General features: G+C 45.4%; 2 protein-coding genes across 3 annotated transcripts in view; one reads left to right on the top strand and one right to left on the bottom strand.

The window, feature by feature from the left end:
- The first annotated feature begins 1,648 nt into the window (after positions 1–1,648).
- On the top strand, positions 1,649–12,837 carry CRYM (crystallin mu). Its single transcript, XM_058157669.1, has 8 exons — positions 1,649–1,946; positions 3,614–3,752; positions 6,760–6,822; positions 7,702–7,803; positions 8,633–8,816; positions 9,429–9,550; positions 10,102–10,186; positions 11,048–12,837. The coding sequence occupies exons 1-8, from the start codon at positions 1,777–1,779 to the stop codon at positions 11,110–11,112; spliced, it is 930 nt and encodes a 309-aa protein (XP_058013652.1). The 5' UTR covers positions 1,649–1,776; the 3' UTR covers positions 11,113–12,837.
- Positions 12,838–13,038: 201 nt separating this feature from the next.
- ANKS4B (ankyrin repeat and sterile alpha motif domain containing 4B) overlaps positions 13,039–17,279 on the bottom strand; it is a 6,379-nt gene continuing 2,138 nt past the window's right edge. For both annotated transcript variants that reach the window (XM_058157668.1, XM_058157667.1), the window contains exon 3: positions 13,039–14,586. In XM_058157668.1, the coding sequence (XP_058013651.1) occupies positions 13,536–14,586 (1,051 nt within the window). In that variant the 3' untranslated portion in view covers positions 13,039–13,535. The remainder of the gene's footprint in view (positions 14,587–17,279) is intronic.

Below are 17,279 nucleotides of genomic sequence, written 5' to 3'. Positions count from 1 at the left end.
TAGAGCCCCACCCCCCCATTTAAAGCCCCGCCCTCTTCCCCAGGTAGTAAGGATTTTTTTCTGTTCTGGTTTTTAAAGGCAATGAGACCCGTTTTAAGAAAGGTGGTATTTTAACAGTAACAGAGTTGGAAGGGACCTTGGAGGTCATCTAGTCCAACCCGCCCTGCTCACGCAGGAGACCTGTGCTAGGGATTCGAACCGCCGAACTTTCTGATCGACAAGCTCAGCGTCTTAGCCACTGAGCCACCTGGTCATTATCATCATTAACTTGTCATTCAACCCCTCGCCGCAAATCGTTTTATGTCCACTGAGAGCATCTGCACCAAAGACAAATTCCTTGGGTGTCCAATCACACTTGGCCAATCAAAGAATTCTATCTATTTGTGAAATAAATAAAATACTCCCGCAAACCGAAATGTAACCGGATGACTTCCCAACCAACCGGCGTGATGAAAAAAAAATCTCAGCATTTAGTCCGAGAGGGAAATAAGAATATTTAATTCCGGATTCCAACATTGGGGAGTCGCAGCTGAAGGAAGAAGCAAGTTTGCAATGGGATAAAAGAAGGAAAAAGTCTGTTTCTCTCTTTGGGGCTTCAGGCATCACCCTTGGAGGCTCCAGGCTGCATGAGTTATCGTGGCACAGATGCTCTAGGACTGCATCTCCCATCATCCCCAGAGGATCCGGGCTGCATCGCCTATCAAATTAAATGTTTATTACGTAATAGATCAACCTAATACCGATATGCCCCATCATCCCCAGATGCACCAGCCTGCATCTTCCATCATCCCCAAAGGCTCCGGGTTACATCTCCCATCATCCCCAGATGGAGCAGCCTGGATCTCCCATCATCCCCAGATGCACCATCCTGCATTTCCCATCACCCTCAGACGTCCCAGATGCAGCTCCCATCATCCCCAGACGCCCGATGCATCTCCCATCATCCCCAGACGCTCCAGATGCATCTCCCATCATCCCCAGGTACCCCAGCCTGCACCTCCCATCATCCCCAGACGCCCCAACCTGTACCTCCCATCATCCCCAGACGCCCGATGCATCTCCCATCATCCCCAGACGCTCCAGATGCATCTCCCATCATCCCCAGGTACCCCAGCCTGCACCTCCCATCATCCCCAGACGCCCCAACCTGTACCTCCCATCATCCCCAGACGCCCGATGCATCTCCCATCATCCCCAGACGCTCCAGATGCATCTCCCATCATCCCCAGACGCTCCAGATGCATCTCCCATCATCCCCAGGTACCCCAGCCTGCACCTCCCATCATCCCCAGACGCCCGATGCACCTCCCGTAATCCCCAGACACCCAACCTGCATCTCCCATCATTCCCAGACGCTCCAGATGCATCTCCCATCATCCCCAGGTACCCCAGCCTGCACCTCCCATCATCCCCAGACGCCCGATGCACCTCCCATCATTCCCATTGCCCCAGCCTGCATCTCCCATCATCCCCAGACGCCCCAGCCTGCACCTCCCATCACCCCCATTTCTCGCGGAAAGCGCCGCTGTTGCACTATCCGGCGCGCGGCTCCCGGGCGCCCGCTTGCAAAAGGGAGCCGCCGCGCCCCCTTCATCCCTTGCCTCCCCCACCGCGGACGGGGCAGAGCTGCGGCTCCCCGGGCTCCCTGCTCCGCGCCCGCTAGGCGGTGCTTGGGCACTGCAGGAGGCGCGGAGGTAGGCGGGCAGCCCTGGGCGGTGGCCGAGCGAGTCGCTTCCCTGCCCGTCCGGCCAGTTCGCCTCCGTCCCCGCCGCCAGCATGAGCTTCGCACCGCATTTCCTGGATGCCGGGGCGGTGGAGAAGCACTGGCCCGCCTCCCGCGCCCTCCTCTCGGCTTTGGAAGCCGCCTTGGCCGCCTTCTCCAGCGGAGCCCAGGGCGGCGTGGTGCAGCCGCTGCGCACCGTCATCCCGATCCAGAAGCACCGCGGGTAAGTACCCCGGGGACTGGGGGCGTCTGGCCGGGCGAGCTTTCCAAGGGGGTGGGGTGGGGATCTCAAGCCGGACTTTGGAGAAAAAGCACCTCCTTTTGGAGGCTGGGACCCCCACTTTTCTCTGCCCCCCCTCCCCACAAAGCCTTGCCCCAGACTAGGTGGCTCAGTGGCTAAGACACCGAGCTGGTCGAGCAGAGAGGTAGGCAGTTCGAATGCCTAGTACAGGTTTCCTGCGTGAACAGGGGGGTTGGACTAGATGACCTCCAAGGTCCCTTCCAACTCTGTTACTGTTACTGGTTCACCCCAGGTGTTAACTCCAGCCAGACTGAATTTGGGAGGGGGAGATTTGCTTGACGTTGGCTTGGAAAGGTAAGGTGCATCCAGGAGCAGGGGGTTGGACTAGATGACCTCCAAGGTCTGCCGCTGATCCAGTTCTACAGAGGAATTATTGAGTGTCATCTGCACTTCGGTAACTGTCTGGTCTGGTTCTGCAACCCAACAAGACTTGAAATCCACCAGACTTGAAATACTGGGATTAGAAAATTTAGAACTCCGCCGCCTCCGACATGACCTGAGTTTAACTCATAGAATCATCTGTTACAATGTCCTTCCTGTTGAAGGCTACTTCAGCTTCAATCACAACAATACACAAAGCACACAATAGATAGAATAGAATAGAATAGAATTTTTTATTGGCCAAGTGTGATTGGACACACAAGGAATTTGTCTTGGTGCATATGCTCTCAGTGTACATAAAAGAAAAGATACGTTCATCAAAGTGAACTGCTCCAATCTTGATTGCAGAAAATATGACTTCAGTAACAGAGTTGTTAATGCCTGGAATGCACTACCTGACTCTGTGGTCTCGTCCCAAAATCCCCAAAACTTTAACGAAAGACTATCTACTGTTGACCCTCACCCCATTCCTAAGAGGTCTGTAAGGGGCGTGCATAACAGCACCAAGTTCCTGTCTTAATGTTCCCTTGATTGTATCCAATTTCGTATAGTTATTACATACTTATGCTTATATATATATATATATGCTTATATATCGTATAGTTATTTCATGCTTATGCTTATATATACTGTTGTGACAAATAAATAAAATAAATAAAGACAGACACAGACTTCAGAGGATAATTAGAAGCGCAGAAAAAACAATGGCTACCAACCTGCCTTCCATTGAGGACCTGTATACTGCATGAGTCAAAAAGAAAATATTTACAGACCCCTCACATCCTGGATATCAACTGTTTCAACTACTACCCTCAAAACGACGCTATAGAGCACTGCACACCAGAACAATTAGACACAAGAACAGTTTTTTCCTGAACAGCATCGCTCTGCTAAACAAATAATTCCCTCAACACTGTCAAACTATTCACTAAGTCTGCATTACTATTAATCTTCTCATCGTTCCTATCACCCATCTCCTTCCACTTATGACTGTAACTTTGTCGCTTGTATCCTTATAATTTCTATTGATTGTTTTCTAGTATTATTTGTACCCTATGACTATCATTAAGTGTTGTACCTTTTGATTCTTGATGAACGTATCTTGTCATTTGTGTACACTGAGAGCATCTGCACCAAAGACAAATTCCTTGTGCGTCCAATCACACTTGTCCAATAAAGAATTCCAATCTGTTCTTTCTTCTCCAAAGCTTTTTAGGCGTCATGCCCGCCTACAGTGCAAACGACGATGCTCTGACAACCAAGTTGGTGACCTTTTATGAGAATGTGTCTCCTTCGCACCAAGCGACGGTCTTGTTATTTGACCCAGCGAACGGCAACCTCAAAGCGGTAAGCTCTGGAGGCCTTCTTCCTTGACGGACAGCACAGGCAGGGAGGGATTGAGCAGCCGGATTAGCTGGGGAGCTCAAGTTTAGTTAAGGCACCAGGCTAGAAACCAGGAGGCTCTGAGTTCTAGTCTTGCCTTAGCCAGCTAGGTAACTTTGGGCCAATCACCAGGAGACAGTGAATTCTAGTCCCACCTTAGGCATGAAAGCTGGCTGGGTGACCTTGGGCCAATCACCAGGCAACGGTGAATTCTAGTTCCGCCTTAGGCATGAATGCCAGCTAAGTGACTTTGGGTCAATCACCAGGAGACGGTGAATTCTAGTCGCGCCTTAGGCATGAAAGCTGGCTGGATGACTTTGAGCCAATCACCAGGAGATGGTGAATTCTAGTCCATGTTTAGGCATGAAAGCCAGTTGGGTGACTTTGAGCCAATCGTCAGGAGACAGTGAATTCTAGTTCCGCCTTAGGCATGAGAGTGGCCCGGGTGACTTTGAGCCAATCACCAGGAGATGGTGAATTCTAGTCTAGGTTTAGACATGAATGCCAGCTAGGTGACTGTGGTCCGCTCACCAGGAAACAGTGAATTCTAGTCCCGCCTTAGTGATGAAAGTCAGCTGGCTGACTTTGAGCCAATCACCAGGAGACGGTGAATTCTAGTCCCGCCGTGGGCATGAAAGCCTGCTGGGTGACTTTGGATCAGTCTTTCTCTTTTTCTCAGCCCAGCCAGCCCACCTCGCTGAATTGTTGTTGTGGGGAAAATAGGATGAGGAAGGTGTGTTAGATATGGTCACTCCCTTGAGCTATTAAAAAAATAATAAGTGGGATATAAATAAATAACATAAAATTAAAAAAATAAACGTCTTAGATCAGCCCATGCCAGCCAATGGCTTACTTTGATTGATCTTCAGCGGTGTTTTTTCAAACTTGACCACAGGAAGATTCCTGCACCTCGATTCCCAGAAATTCTTAGCCAAGCTTGGTTTATTCCACGCTTTCCCGCACGGATGCTTCCGAGGCAGTGTTACTCAACTGTGGCAACTTTAGGAAGTGTGGACTTCAACTCCCAGAATTCCCCAGCTAGCGCGGCCAAGTCTGTTGCATTCAAATCAGTCTGGCCAAGGCACTTAAATGTATCTTGCTTTGATATTATGGATGGCTATTTTTGTCATTTCAATAAATACTGTATATGATTAATATCGTTTAAATAATCCCAGTGGCAACATCATGCAGATAGTCTTCGACTTCATTTGGTTACCGAAGTTTACTACAGCACTGAAAAAAGTGACTTATGACCATTTTTCACACTTAACATTTGTTGTACAGCATCCCAGTGGCCACGTGATCCAAATTCAGACGCTTGGCAACTGGTTCGTATTGAAGAGAAGAGAAGAGAAGGGAATAGGAATATAGTCTAGAAGAGAAGAGAATAGGAATATAGAATAGAACAGAACAGAACAGAACAGAACAGAACAGAATAGAATAGGAATATAGAATAGAATAGAATAGAATAGAATAGAATAGAATAGAATAGAATAGAATAGAATAGGAATATAGAATAGAATAGAATAGAATAGAATAGAATAGAATAGAATAGAATAGAATAGAATAGAATAGAATAGGAATATAGAATAGGAATATAGAATAGAATAGAATAGAATAGAATAGGAGAAGAGAAGAGAAGAGAAGAGAAGAGAAGAGGAATAGGAATATAGACTAGAAGAGAGAATAGGAATATAGAATAGAACAGAACAGAACAGAACAGAACAGAATAGAATTTAGATTACAGAATAGAATAGAATAGAATAGAATAGAATAGAATAGAATAGAATAGAATAGAATAGAATAGAATATAGATTACAGAATAGAATAGAATAGAATAGAATAGAATAGAATAGAATAGAATAGAATAGAATAGAATAGAATAGAATAGAATAGAATAGGAGAAGAGAAGAGAAGAGAAGAGAAGAGAAGAGAGAATAGGAATATAGACTAGAAGAGAGAATAGGAATATAGAATAGAACAGAACAGAACAGAACAGAACAGAATAGAATAGGAATATAGAATAGAATAGAATAGAATAGAATAGAATAGAATAGAACAGAACAGAACAGAACAGAATAGAATAGAATAGAATAGAATAGAATAGAATAGGAGAATAGAATAGAATAGGAATATAGAATAGAATAGAATAGAATAGAATAGAATAGAATAGAATAGAATAGAAGAGAAGAGAAGAGAATAGGAATACAGAATAGAATAGAATAGAATAGAATAGAATAGAATAGAATAGAATAGAATAGAATAGAATAGAATAGAATATATATAGAATAGAATATAGAATAGAATAGGAATATAGAATAGAATAGAATAGAATAGAATAGAATAGGAATATAGAATAGAATAGGAATATAGAATAGAATAGAATAGAATAGAATAGAATAGAATAGAATAGAATAGAATAGAACGGAACAGAACAGAACAGAACAGAATAGAACAGAATAGAACAGAATATATGGAATAGAATAGAATAGAATAGAATAGAATAGAATAGGAATATAGAATAGAATAGAATAGGAATATAGAATAGAATAGAATAGAATAGAATAGGAGAATAGAATAGAATAGAATAGAATAGAATAGAATAGAATAGGAATATAGACTAGAATAGAATAGGAAAATAGAATAGAATAGAATAGAGTAGAGTAGAATAGAATTCTTTATTGCCCAAAAAAGTTGTAAAATGGGGCAAAACTCACTTCACAAATGTCTCACTTAAGACCCAAAATTCGGGGCTCTATTTTGGCCGTACGTGGAAGGCTACCTGTATAATTGTGCAAAGGATGCAACCTGACACAACTGATGTCATTTTACGATTGTACGGACACTGGAGAGGAATGGATACGCCCTTCTCCCAGTTGGCGTGTTAAATCCAAGGCTTTCACAAAACTTGCTTTTTTATCCCTGTTTCTCATGCTCTGGTCCTGCCCTTTGGTGGTCTTCTTTCCAAAAGGTGATGGATGGCAACGTCATTACGGCCAAGCGTACGGCAGCTGTTTCGGCAATAGCCACCAAGGTGAGTTCCTTTAAGTAGACAAAATAAGGACCAGAAACTGCCCAATTGTTATATGTTTATTTATTTATTTGGAGAATTTATATGGCCGGCTGCTCACTCTCGGTGATTCTTGAGATGTTTAGCCCAGAGCTGTGGTGAAATTCATTTTTTTTTTACTACCAGTTCTGTGGGCGTGGCTTGGTGAGCGTGGCAGGGGGAAGGATACTGCAAAATCCCCATTCCCTCCCCGCTCCTGGGGGAAGGATATTGCAAATTACCCATTCCCACCCCACTCTGGGGCCAGCCAGAGGTGGTATTTGCTGGTTTTCCAAACTACTCAAAATTTCCACTACTGGTTCTTCCGAACCTGTCAGAACCTGCTGGATTTCACCCCTGGCACAGAGGTCTTCAGCCAACATTTTCTAGGGATGTAGGTAGTCCTTGACTTATGACCATTGAATGATGGTTCAAAATGACAGCAGCCTGGGAAGACAGCACCTGTACTCACATTTACCACCAGTTGCAGCATCCTGGGGTCATGTGATCATGGTTTGTGACCTTTTTTCCCCCAATTTCCGGCAATAAAGTTATTCTAAGTCTAAATCTAAGTCTTAAGTGACGGGTACCAAACAAAACCCATTTGGCTTACCCCATTGATTCTGCTTGTTGGAAGCCAGCTTTTTGGGGGGCGGTTCAGACGTTGATCGTGTGACCCTGGGATGATCGTAAATACATACCAAGCCACCCAAATTTAACCGGGAGCATTTTGCAACATGTGGGCGTCCTCTATTGAAGAGAATAAACGAGGCCATCGATTTTAGAGAAAGTCTTAAGCTGAAGAACGTTCGTGTTTTAACAAGAATTCTTTTTCCCCCCCCTTTCCTAATGTGTCATTTTCAGTATTTAATGCCTGCAGTTTCCGAAGTCCTCTGCATTTTAGGAGCTGGTGTCCAGGCCTACAGCCACTATGAGCTTTTCACAGAGCTGTTCTCATTTAAAGAGGTGGGTAATCCGATTTGGGACGCGGTGGCTAAGACGCTGAGCTTGTCGATCAGAAAGATCGGCAGTTTGGCGGTTCAAATCCCTCGTGCCACGTAATGGGGTGACTTGTCCCAGCTTCTGCCAACCTAGCAAGTCGAAAGCACGTAAAAAATGCAAATAGAAAAACAGGGACCACCTTTGGTGGGAAGGTAACAGTGTTCCGTGCGCCTTTGGTGTTGAGTCATGCCGGCCACATGACCACGGAGACGACTTCAGACAAGTGCTGGCTCTTCGGCTTTGAAATGGAGATGAACACCACCCCCTAGAGTCGGGAACGACTAGCATGCATGCGCAGGGGAACCTTTACCTTTACCTTTAATCCAATTTACATCAGGAAAGAATCTGTTGTTTTAAACCACACGAAGCCATTTCTGGATAGCTTAGATCCGTGTTTTGCAAAGGTGGCAACTTTAAGGGGGGTGGGCTTCAACTCCCAGAAATCCCCAGCCAGAATTTCTCCCCTCCTTTTGCGGTTACTTCATGTCGGCATGGCATGTTCCAAGTGAAGCCAACTCTGACCCACCTAATTTACACCCCAATCATGACCGTGTTTCCCCCCTCCCCCCCAGGGTGTATCATCAATCACATTTGTCAACAGAGCAATTTCGCAGGTTGTAGGGATCACTCCCCTCTGGCTGCTGTGGGTAACCCTGGGAGAGAGCCTTGAGAGAGAGATGTCTGGAATGTGCTTTCGTTTTTGGCTGCTGTGCTGCTTTGTCGGTTTCCCATCCCCCTTGCCGATGGCAACTTAAGAGCAAGCCAGGGATTCTTTGCTTAATTTCCCATGAAGGTTAGGATCTGGAACCGCACCAAGGAGAATGCAGAAAAGTTGGCTCGCACGGTGAACGGACCGGTACTGGTCTGTTCCTCGGTCCAGGAGGCTGTCAATGGGGCAGATGTGATTGTCACAGTCACAATGGCAACTCAGCCCATCTTGCATGGAGAGTGGGTGAAAGCCGGAGCCCATATCAATGGTAAGGGATGTGTCGCGATTTGATTTTTTTTTTCTCCAATAAATTACACTGCAGGCTTGTTTTCCTATTGAGCTAGTGTCTCTGTGTGGTATATTTTTCTTGAGCTGTGGGTTCGGATTGCAAAAAAGGAAAGAGGAAGGAATTTGAACCACCTACTAGACGATAATTCCTATTGAAACAAGAAAAAAGCTTAGAAAGCCATGTTGTATCCTCCATTAAAAATGCCTTGATGGATAGCCTACCCTTCAAGGATGTTGTACTTGCAGATTTTATGCCTTAGCCGGGGGCTGAGCTAGGTGACCTCTGATGTTCTCCCACGTCTGTGCTATGTTTTCACACAAACCCATGTACAATAACTACAACAATAGCAGCTACGTTTCTACCCCATGCTAAGTTTGGTTAGCGTTAGCCTGAACTTTGGAGAAGTTAACGGGTCGAGTAAACTCCAGCTATTTGGGGAGTTAATATCGAACTTAAATCCTGCAATGCAGAAAAAAAATAGAAAATGTTTGACTTCTTTGCCTGGGGCTTTGTCCTCATCTGTGCAAAAGGGGCTCACTGGGCCCGGTTTGTCCAGTTTTTCCAGAAATACATGACAATTTTATATTTTAGCTATAGGAGCCAGCCGGCCTGACTGGCGAGAACTAGACGACAATGTAATGAGCAATTCGGTATTGTATGTCGATTCGAAAGAGGCAGCTCTGCGCGAATCAGGAGACGTTATTTTATCAGGGGTAAGGAAGTGAATCAGTTCCTTCCTTCCTTCCTTCCTTCCTTCCTTCCTTCCTTCCTTCCTTCCTTTCCCTCTCTCTCTCTCTCTCTCTCTCTCTCATTCTCTCTCATTCTCTAGAGCTGCTGATCCAGTTCTACAGAGGAATGATTGTCCTCTGCATCTCCATAATCGCAGGTTTGGCTCTGCAACCCAACAAGCTGGCTGGGGAATTCTGGGAGTTGAAGTCCTCCAGGCTTAAAGTTGCCAAGATTGGAGACCCCTGTTCTAGTCTATTCTAGTCTTTTCTTTCCTTCCTTCTTTCTTTCTTTCTTTCTTCCTTCCTTCCTTCCTTCCTTCCTTCCTTCCTTCCTTCCTTCCTTCCTTCCTTCCTTCCTTCCTTCCTTCCTTCCTTCCTTCCTTCCTTTCTTTTTTAGCCTTTTACTTGGAGGGGGGCTTTCCAAAAGGAACCCACCCTGACCCTACGCCAGGGTTTATCTGAAGCTGCTTCGCTGACTTAAGACCGTTGGCCGTCTGGAGGGCACCTTCAGTGACCGAGCAATATCTGTTTCTCAGGCCAGCATTTTTGCAGAACTGGGCGACGTGATCTTGGGAAGCAAACCAGCCCTGCGTGAGAAAACCACGGTCTTCAAATCACTGGGTAAGGATCAACTTTCACGGAGCAGTTTGGTCTAGGAGGTCCAGAAACCAGGAGACAGTGAATTCTAGTCCCTCCTTAGGCATGAAAGTCAGCTGGGTGACTTTGGGCCAATCATCATGAGATGATGAATTCTAGTCCCGCCTTAGGCATGAATGCCAGCTAGGTGACTTTGGGTCAATCACCAGGAGATGGTGAATTCTAGTCCAGGTTTAGGTATGAAAGCTAGCTGGGTGACTTCGGGCCAGTTACCAGGAGATGGTGAGTTCTAGTCCAGCCTTAGGCACGAAAGCTAGCTGGGTGACTTCGGGCCAATCACCAGGAGATGGTGAATTCTAGTCCAGCCTTGGGCATGAAAGCTAGCTGGGTGACTTCGGGCCAATTACCAGGAGATGGTGAGTTCTAGTCCAGCCTTGGGCATGAAAGCCAGCTGAATAATGGGACAATCGCCAGGAGAATGGAGAGTTCTAGTTTCACTTTCCATTTTAAGTGAGATGTTTGTTAAGTGAATTTTGCCCCAGTTTATGACCTTTCTTGCCATAGCTGTTAAGTGAATCACTGCAGTTGATAAGTCAGTTAACCCGGTTGTTAAGTGAATCGGGCTTCCCCATTGACTTTGCTTGTCAGAAGGTCGCGAAAAGGGGATCATATGACCCCGGGACACGGCAACCGTCATAAATATGAATCATCTGAGTTTTGATCACATGATCATAGGGATGCTGCAAAGGTTGTAAGTCACATTTTTTTTGTGTGCTGGTGTAACTTTGGGCGGTCACTAAACGAACTGTTGTAAGTCAAGGACCACCTGTATGAGGGTTGGTGGTTTTCGTCCTCCAATTGTCTGTGATTCTGAATCCTTTTCAGGGATGGCCGTTGAAGACACCGTCGCAGCAAAAATGGTCTTTGAAGGTTGGTCGGCCAGCGGATGAGGGTGCAACCATCTGATGCTCTCAAGCCACAAAATAATAAAAGGAAGATCGCTGCTGAGCAAAAATAGCTAATATTGCACAATAAACTGTCTTACTAGGTTACAATAACAAGATAAATAGTAACGTAACAAAAGAATCAAAAGATTTTCCTCAGTGTTTCTTAAGCTCAGCGACTTTAAGATATGTGGATTTCCAACTCCCAGAATTCCCCAGCCAGCAGACTTTAAGATATGTGGACTTCTAATTCCTAGAATTCCTCAGCCAGCAAACTTTAAGATATGTGGACTTCAACTCCCAGAATTCCCCAGCCAGCAAACTTTAAGATATGTGGATTTCAATTCCCAGAATTCCCCAGCCAGCAGACTTTAAGATATGTGGATTTCAATTCCCAGAATTCCCCAGCCAGCAAACTTTAAGATATGTGGATTTCAATTCCCAGAATTCCCCAGCCAGCAAACTTTAAGATATGTGGACTTCAACTCCCAGAATTCCCCAGCCAACAAACTTTAAGATAAGTAGACTTCCAACTCCCAGAATTCCCCAGCCAACAAACTTTAAGATATGTGGATTTCAATTCCCAGAATTCCCCAGCCAGCAGACTTTAAGATATGTGGACTTCCAACTCCCAGAATTCCCCAGCCAGCAAAGTTTAAGATAAGTAGATTTCCAACTCCCAGAATTCCCCAGCTAGCAAACTTTGAGTTAGCTTGGGAATTCTGGGAGTTGAAGTTCACACACCTTAAAGTCGCTGAGTTTCAGAAACACTGGTTTATCTAATTATTCTAATGTGAATCATGTTCTTTCCATGTATTTGGATAGTGACTTAACTTCAAAGTTTACAACTTCCTAAGGATAAACGTAGCCTGTCTCATCTCTTGAAGTCTACATTGTTAGGTCTACTAAATCGTTCACTTTATTAGCTGTAATTTCATTTTTATATGTTCAGAGATTCCAAAACTAAACTTTTAACTTTGGGTGCCTGTCAATGACCTTTGTCTCCGATTTTCTCTCTGAAATAATAATTTTAGAATTATTAGATTCTTAAGATCTAGAATCTAAGGATTGATTTCTGCTTAACTATTTTCACATACATTTTGCATTTAATGGATAAAGTTTGCCTTCCTTTTTATTACTGACAAACAGACAATCAACAATCATAAGAACAGGTTTTCAAAGTGGTTAAGAAAATTCTTACTGCCTTTTTTCTAAAAAAAAAAAAAAAAGTAGAAAAATGTTGGGGTCAATCAATATTGATGCAGAATTGGTGTCGATTGCATTTTCTATACTTTGTAGTTTGTAACAAAAATAAAATTAACATTTCTGAAAATTCAGAATGTTCTCAAACGTTCATTTTTGTTGTTCGACAAAAACATCAACGGCACTCAAGAGAGGTTGTACTTAGTTCACTTGTGGCTATGTAGGGATACTAAGCTGATCCCTCTTTTAACTCCGCCCCCCACGTTCTGCCACTTCTCCTCCTACAGAGTTTAAACTAGTGGTGGAATTCAAATTTTTTTACTACCGGTTCTGTGGGCATGGCTTGGTGGGCGTGGCAGGGGAAGGATACTGCAAAATTTCCATTCCCACCCCACTCCAGAGGAAGGATACTGCAAAATCCCAATTCCCTCCCTACTCTTGGGGAAAGGATACTGCAAAATCTCCATTCTCTCCCTACTCCAGGGGAAGGATACTGCAAAATCTTCATTCCCACCCCACTCCAGAGGAACGATACTGCAAAATTCCAATTCCCTCCCTACTCCTGGGGAAAGGATACTGCAAAATCTCCATTCTCTCCTTACTCCAGGGGAAGGATACTGCAAAATCTCCATTCTCTCCCTACTCCTGGGGAAAGGATACTGCAAAATCTCCATTCTCTCCTTACTCCAGGGGAAGGATACTGCAAAATCCCCATTCCCTCCCTACTCCTGGGGAAAGGATACTGCAAAATCTCCATTCCCATCCCACTCCAGAGGAACAATACTGCAAAATCCCAATTCCCTCCCTACTCCTGGGGAAAAGATACTGCAAAATCCCAATTCCCTCCCTACTCCTGGGGAAAGGATACTGCAAAATCTCCATTCCCTCCCTACTCCTGGGGGAAGAATACTGCAAAATCTCCATTCCCTCCCCACTCTGGGACCAGCCAGAGGTGGTATTTGCCGGTTCTCCGAATTTCTCTAAATTTCCGCTACCGGTTCTCCAGAACCTGCTGAATAGCACCCCTGGTTTAAACTCAAGGTTTCTTCATCGTGAATCTTCTGAATCAATGGCTACTTAGCAGTGTTGAAGCTGAGAGGTTGTGGGGATTGCGTAGATGTCATCTTTGGTCCCATCTCATCTTCCTCAACCTTCATGTGGGGCGAAAAAAGAAAACTGTTTGTGGAGTGACTACCAAACCATTGACCGAAAAAACCATTCTTGGTTTATAATTGGGTATCCCTGACCAAGCCTGGCTTTTCCAAAGCTAACTTCCTTTTGCTGATGGCATGGAGAACTTTCTTGCGAGGCCCCAGCTGCATCTGGATGTTCTGCAGATCTTCATCGGAACAAAGCAGGAGGCTTTCCAAATCAATGTTTTCCCTCATCAGGACAGGGAGGAATTCGTGGAGATGATGGGCGACCAGGAACACTTCAAGGGGAGGGGCCTCTTCTTTGTCTTCATCCCACCCAACCGCTTCTTCCATCCAGGAGGCTTCAGGGTCATCCTCATTGTCTGAACCGCCAAGGGCCTCCTTCAGCTGAAAGAGCTCCGGAATTTGAAAGGGCCTGTCTTCTTTCTCAGGAAGCAAGATCTCCGTCTTCTGGCTTCTAAAGACGAGGTTGCCAAGACCTGGGCGGTTGAAAATAGACCTCTGTCCCAAGTCCTCTGCTCCTTCAGAAAAGCTGATCTTCTTTTGAAAGCCACACATCAGATCTTCTACCTCCTTCTCAGAGGATGGATCCATCATGGTGGTTTCTCCAGCGAAGCCTTCCTTCTCTGCTCCACAACTCCCGGCTGTGGTGTTTGCCTCTTTCTTCTTGGTCTTCAGTTTGAAGGTGTCCTTCAACTGTTTGGGGACGTCACTGAGCGAGCCGGTGGCAAAGAACTGAGACACTTTCGTCCTGGCGGCGGAGCTGTGACTCAACGGGATGGATCCTTTGTGGAACCGCTTGGTCATCTCAAGCTGGTGTTTGTCCTGCCGTTTTTCACACAGGCGGATTTGTCGTTGTACCTCGCGTTGGGCCTGCGCCTTCAGGCGGGCGACCCGCTTGGAGTTTTTGATATTCTGTTCGGTGGCTGCTTTGTCAAGGATCTGGACGCATGGATACTGGCTCCGACTGGCCGCTGCATCGAGGGGCGAGCGCATGTCGTTGTCGAGGGCGAAAATGTTGGCGCCGAAATTGATCAGGAAGGAGACGCAGGGGGTGTGGCCGTTCGAGGCCGCGTGGTGCAGCGGTGTGTTTCCCCAAATGTCACACACGTTGGGATCGCCTCTGAAAAGGACACAACAACACAAAAGGAGTCAGCTCTCCCTTGTTTTCCTTGAGAGCAGCTTTTTTTTTTCCAAATAGGAGTCCTCCGGATGTACGGGACTCCCACTCCCATAATCCCCAGGCTACTTGGTTGGGGTTTATGGGAGCTGAAATGCAACACATATATGCAGGTAGTTAGTCCTCCACGACCACAACTGAGCCCAACATTTCCATGGCTAAACAAAGCAGTTGTGAAGGGAGGCTTGCCCCGTTTTATGACCTGGCTTGGCACGGTTGTTAAGTGAATTACTGCAGTTCGTTAAATGAATCAGTTGTTAAGGGAACTAAGAAGAAATTTCCTAAAGGTGAGAAAAATTCATCAATGGAACAGCTTGCCTTCAGAAATTGTGGGTGCTCCATCGCTGGAGGCTTTAAAAGAGAGAATAGAATAGAATAGAATTTTTTATTGGCCAAGTGTGATTGGACACACAAGGAATTTGTCTTCGGTGCATAAGATAGATAGATGACAGAACAGAACAGAACAGAACAGAACAGAATAGAATAGAACAGAATAGAATAGAATAGAATTTTTTATTGGCCAAGTGTGATTGGACACACAAGGAATTTGTCTTTGGTGCATAAGATAGTTAGATACATAATAGATAATAGACTAGACTAGACTAGACTAGACGAGAATAGAATAGAATAAAAAATTTATTGGCCAAGTATGACTGGACACACAAGGAATTTGTCTTCGGTGCATAAGATAGATAGATGATAGAACAGAACAGAACAGAACAGAACAGAATAGAATAGAACAGAATAGAATAGAATAGAATTTTTTATTGGCCAAGTGTGATTGGACACAGAAGGAATTTGTCTTTGGTGCATAAGATAGATAGATAGATAATAGATAATAGACGAGACGAGACGAGACGAGACGAGACAAGACGAGAAGAGAAGAGAAGAGAAGAGAATTGAATTTTTTTATTGGCCAAGTGTGATTGGGCACACAAGGAATTTGTCTTGGTGCATACGCTCTCAGTGTACATAAAAGAAAAGATACCTTCAAGGTACAACATTTACAACACAAATAGCAATAGCACTTAGACTTATATACCGCTTTACAGTGCTTTTACAGCCCTCTCTAAGCAGTTTACAGAGTCAGCCTCTTGTCCCCCAACAATCCGTCTCCTCATTTTACCCACCTCGGAAGGACGGAAGGCTGAGTCAACCTTGGGTTAAATGGACAACCGTTTGTCTGAAATGATATAGGGTTGTCTTGCTCAAGCAGGGGGTTGGATTAGAAGACCTCCGAGGTCCCTTCCAACTCGATTATTCTCTGTTCTAGAACTGCACCCCAATTCGCCTTTGAAACAGGTTCCTGGAGGAAGCCATATTTCAACCAATTACTCCGATGGAGCCGAAACCACTCTGTCTGCAGCACCAGCTATATAATACAGCTGCCAAACAACCGAACGTTGAAAGGTCGCATTTATTAGCTGCTGCATGCAATAAGTCATAAAAAAATAAAAAAATAAAAACACCCGATGTAAAAGTGAGCGGGGAATGGCAGGGCTGCTTCCTCTTTCGGTGAAATTCTCCCCTCCCTCTTTGAACCCTGCGCTGTTCCCGCAATTCCTCGAAGGCTTTTTAAACCCCTGGACTTTTTAAACCCCTGGACCGTTTACAAACGGCCTTCAAGACATGTGAGAATGTTTGCCCACCAGGGTCAGATGCAACCTCCAGATTGCGAAGGAGAACTTGGGGTTCAGCCAGGGCTGGGCTTCAAAAATTTTAGCAAGGGGTTATCTGCCCAGTTGCTGGGTGGGCGTGGTCTAGTCGATCTCCTGCATCACGGCGGGGTGTGTGTGGGGGGGTCGTTTTTGCCCTCCCTGGGCTCCAGAGGCTTTGCTTGAGCCTCCAGGAGAGCGAAAACAGCCTCCCCAGGCTCTGGAGGCCCTCCAAACTTCTGGTAGGCCCATTTTTTGCCCTCCTTGAGCCTCCGCGCATGCTCTGCACTTACCTGCATCCAAAATAGACTGTATAGGGACTCCTGGGAGGGGTGGGGTGGGGTGGGGAGTTTCCAGCCAGGAGTGGGATTTGGGGGTGCTCCGAACTGCACAGAATCTTAGCTAGGGGTTCTCCCGAACCCCTGCAAACCCCCAGCAGCCCAGCCCCTGGGTTCAGCTATCCAGCCTTTGGTCCTAGACAGCTCAGAGCTGAAGAAGCTCCTCGGATGAGAAGTGAAACGTCTTCAAAGAAAACCTAGAGAGCCAAGTTGCCTCTTGAAAAAGCACTTTTGGGACAACCATGACCTGGAGCAGGGGTCTCCAACCTTGGCAACTTTAAGACTTGTGGACTTCAGCTCCCAGAGATCTTCAACCAGCAAAGCTGGCTGAGGAATTCTGGGAGTTGAAGTCCACAAGTCTTAAAGTTGCTAAGGTTGGAGACCCCTGACCTGGAGGACTGAGACTCTCCATAGATACCTAGACAGCTCAGCTTCTCCCCAGGTCTATGAGTTGGTTCACAGAACATCTTTCTCAGCCTTACCGTGTAGACAGACAGAAGAGAGGACCAGACAGAAAAGCTAATTCTACTTCATTATAAAGCTGCATTAACCAAATCCTGCAAGCTTGAAAACACAATTCTTCTGTTGTCACCTTTACAGAGTGAGAAACAAGGGAGGGTCCTTCCTGAATCTCTTTCGCCAC

This window comes from Ahaetulla prasina, chromosome 14 (genome assembly GCF_028640845.1).
Source record: "Ahaetulla prasina isolate Xishuangbanna chromosome 14, ASM2864084v1, whole genome shotgun sequence".
NCBI classification, from domain to species: domain Eukaryota; kingdom Metazoa; phylum Chordata; class Lepidosauria; order Squamata; family Colubridae; genus Ahaetulla; species Ahaetulla prasina.
This window is presented reverse-complemented; position numbering and strand designations above follow the sequence as displayed.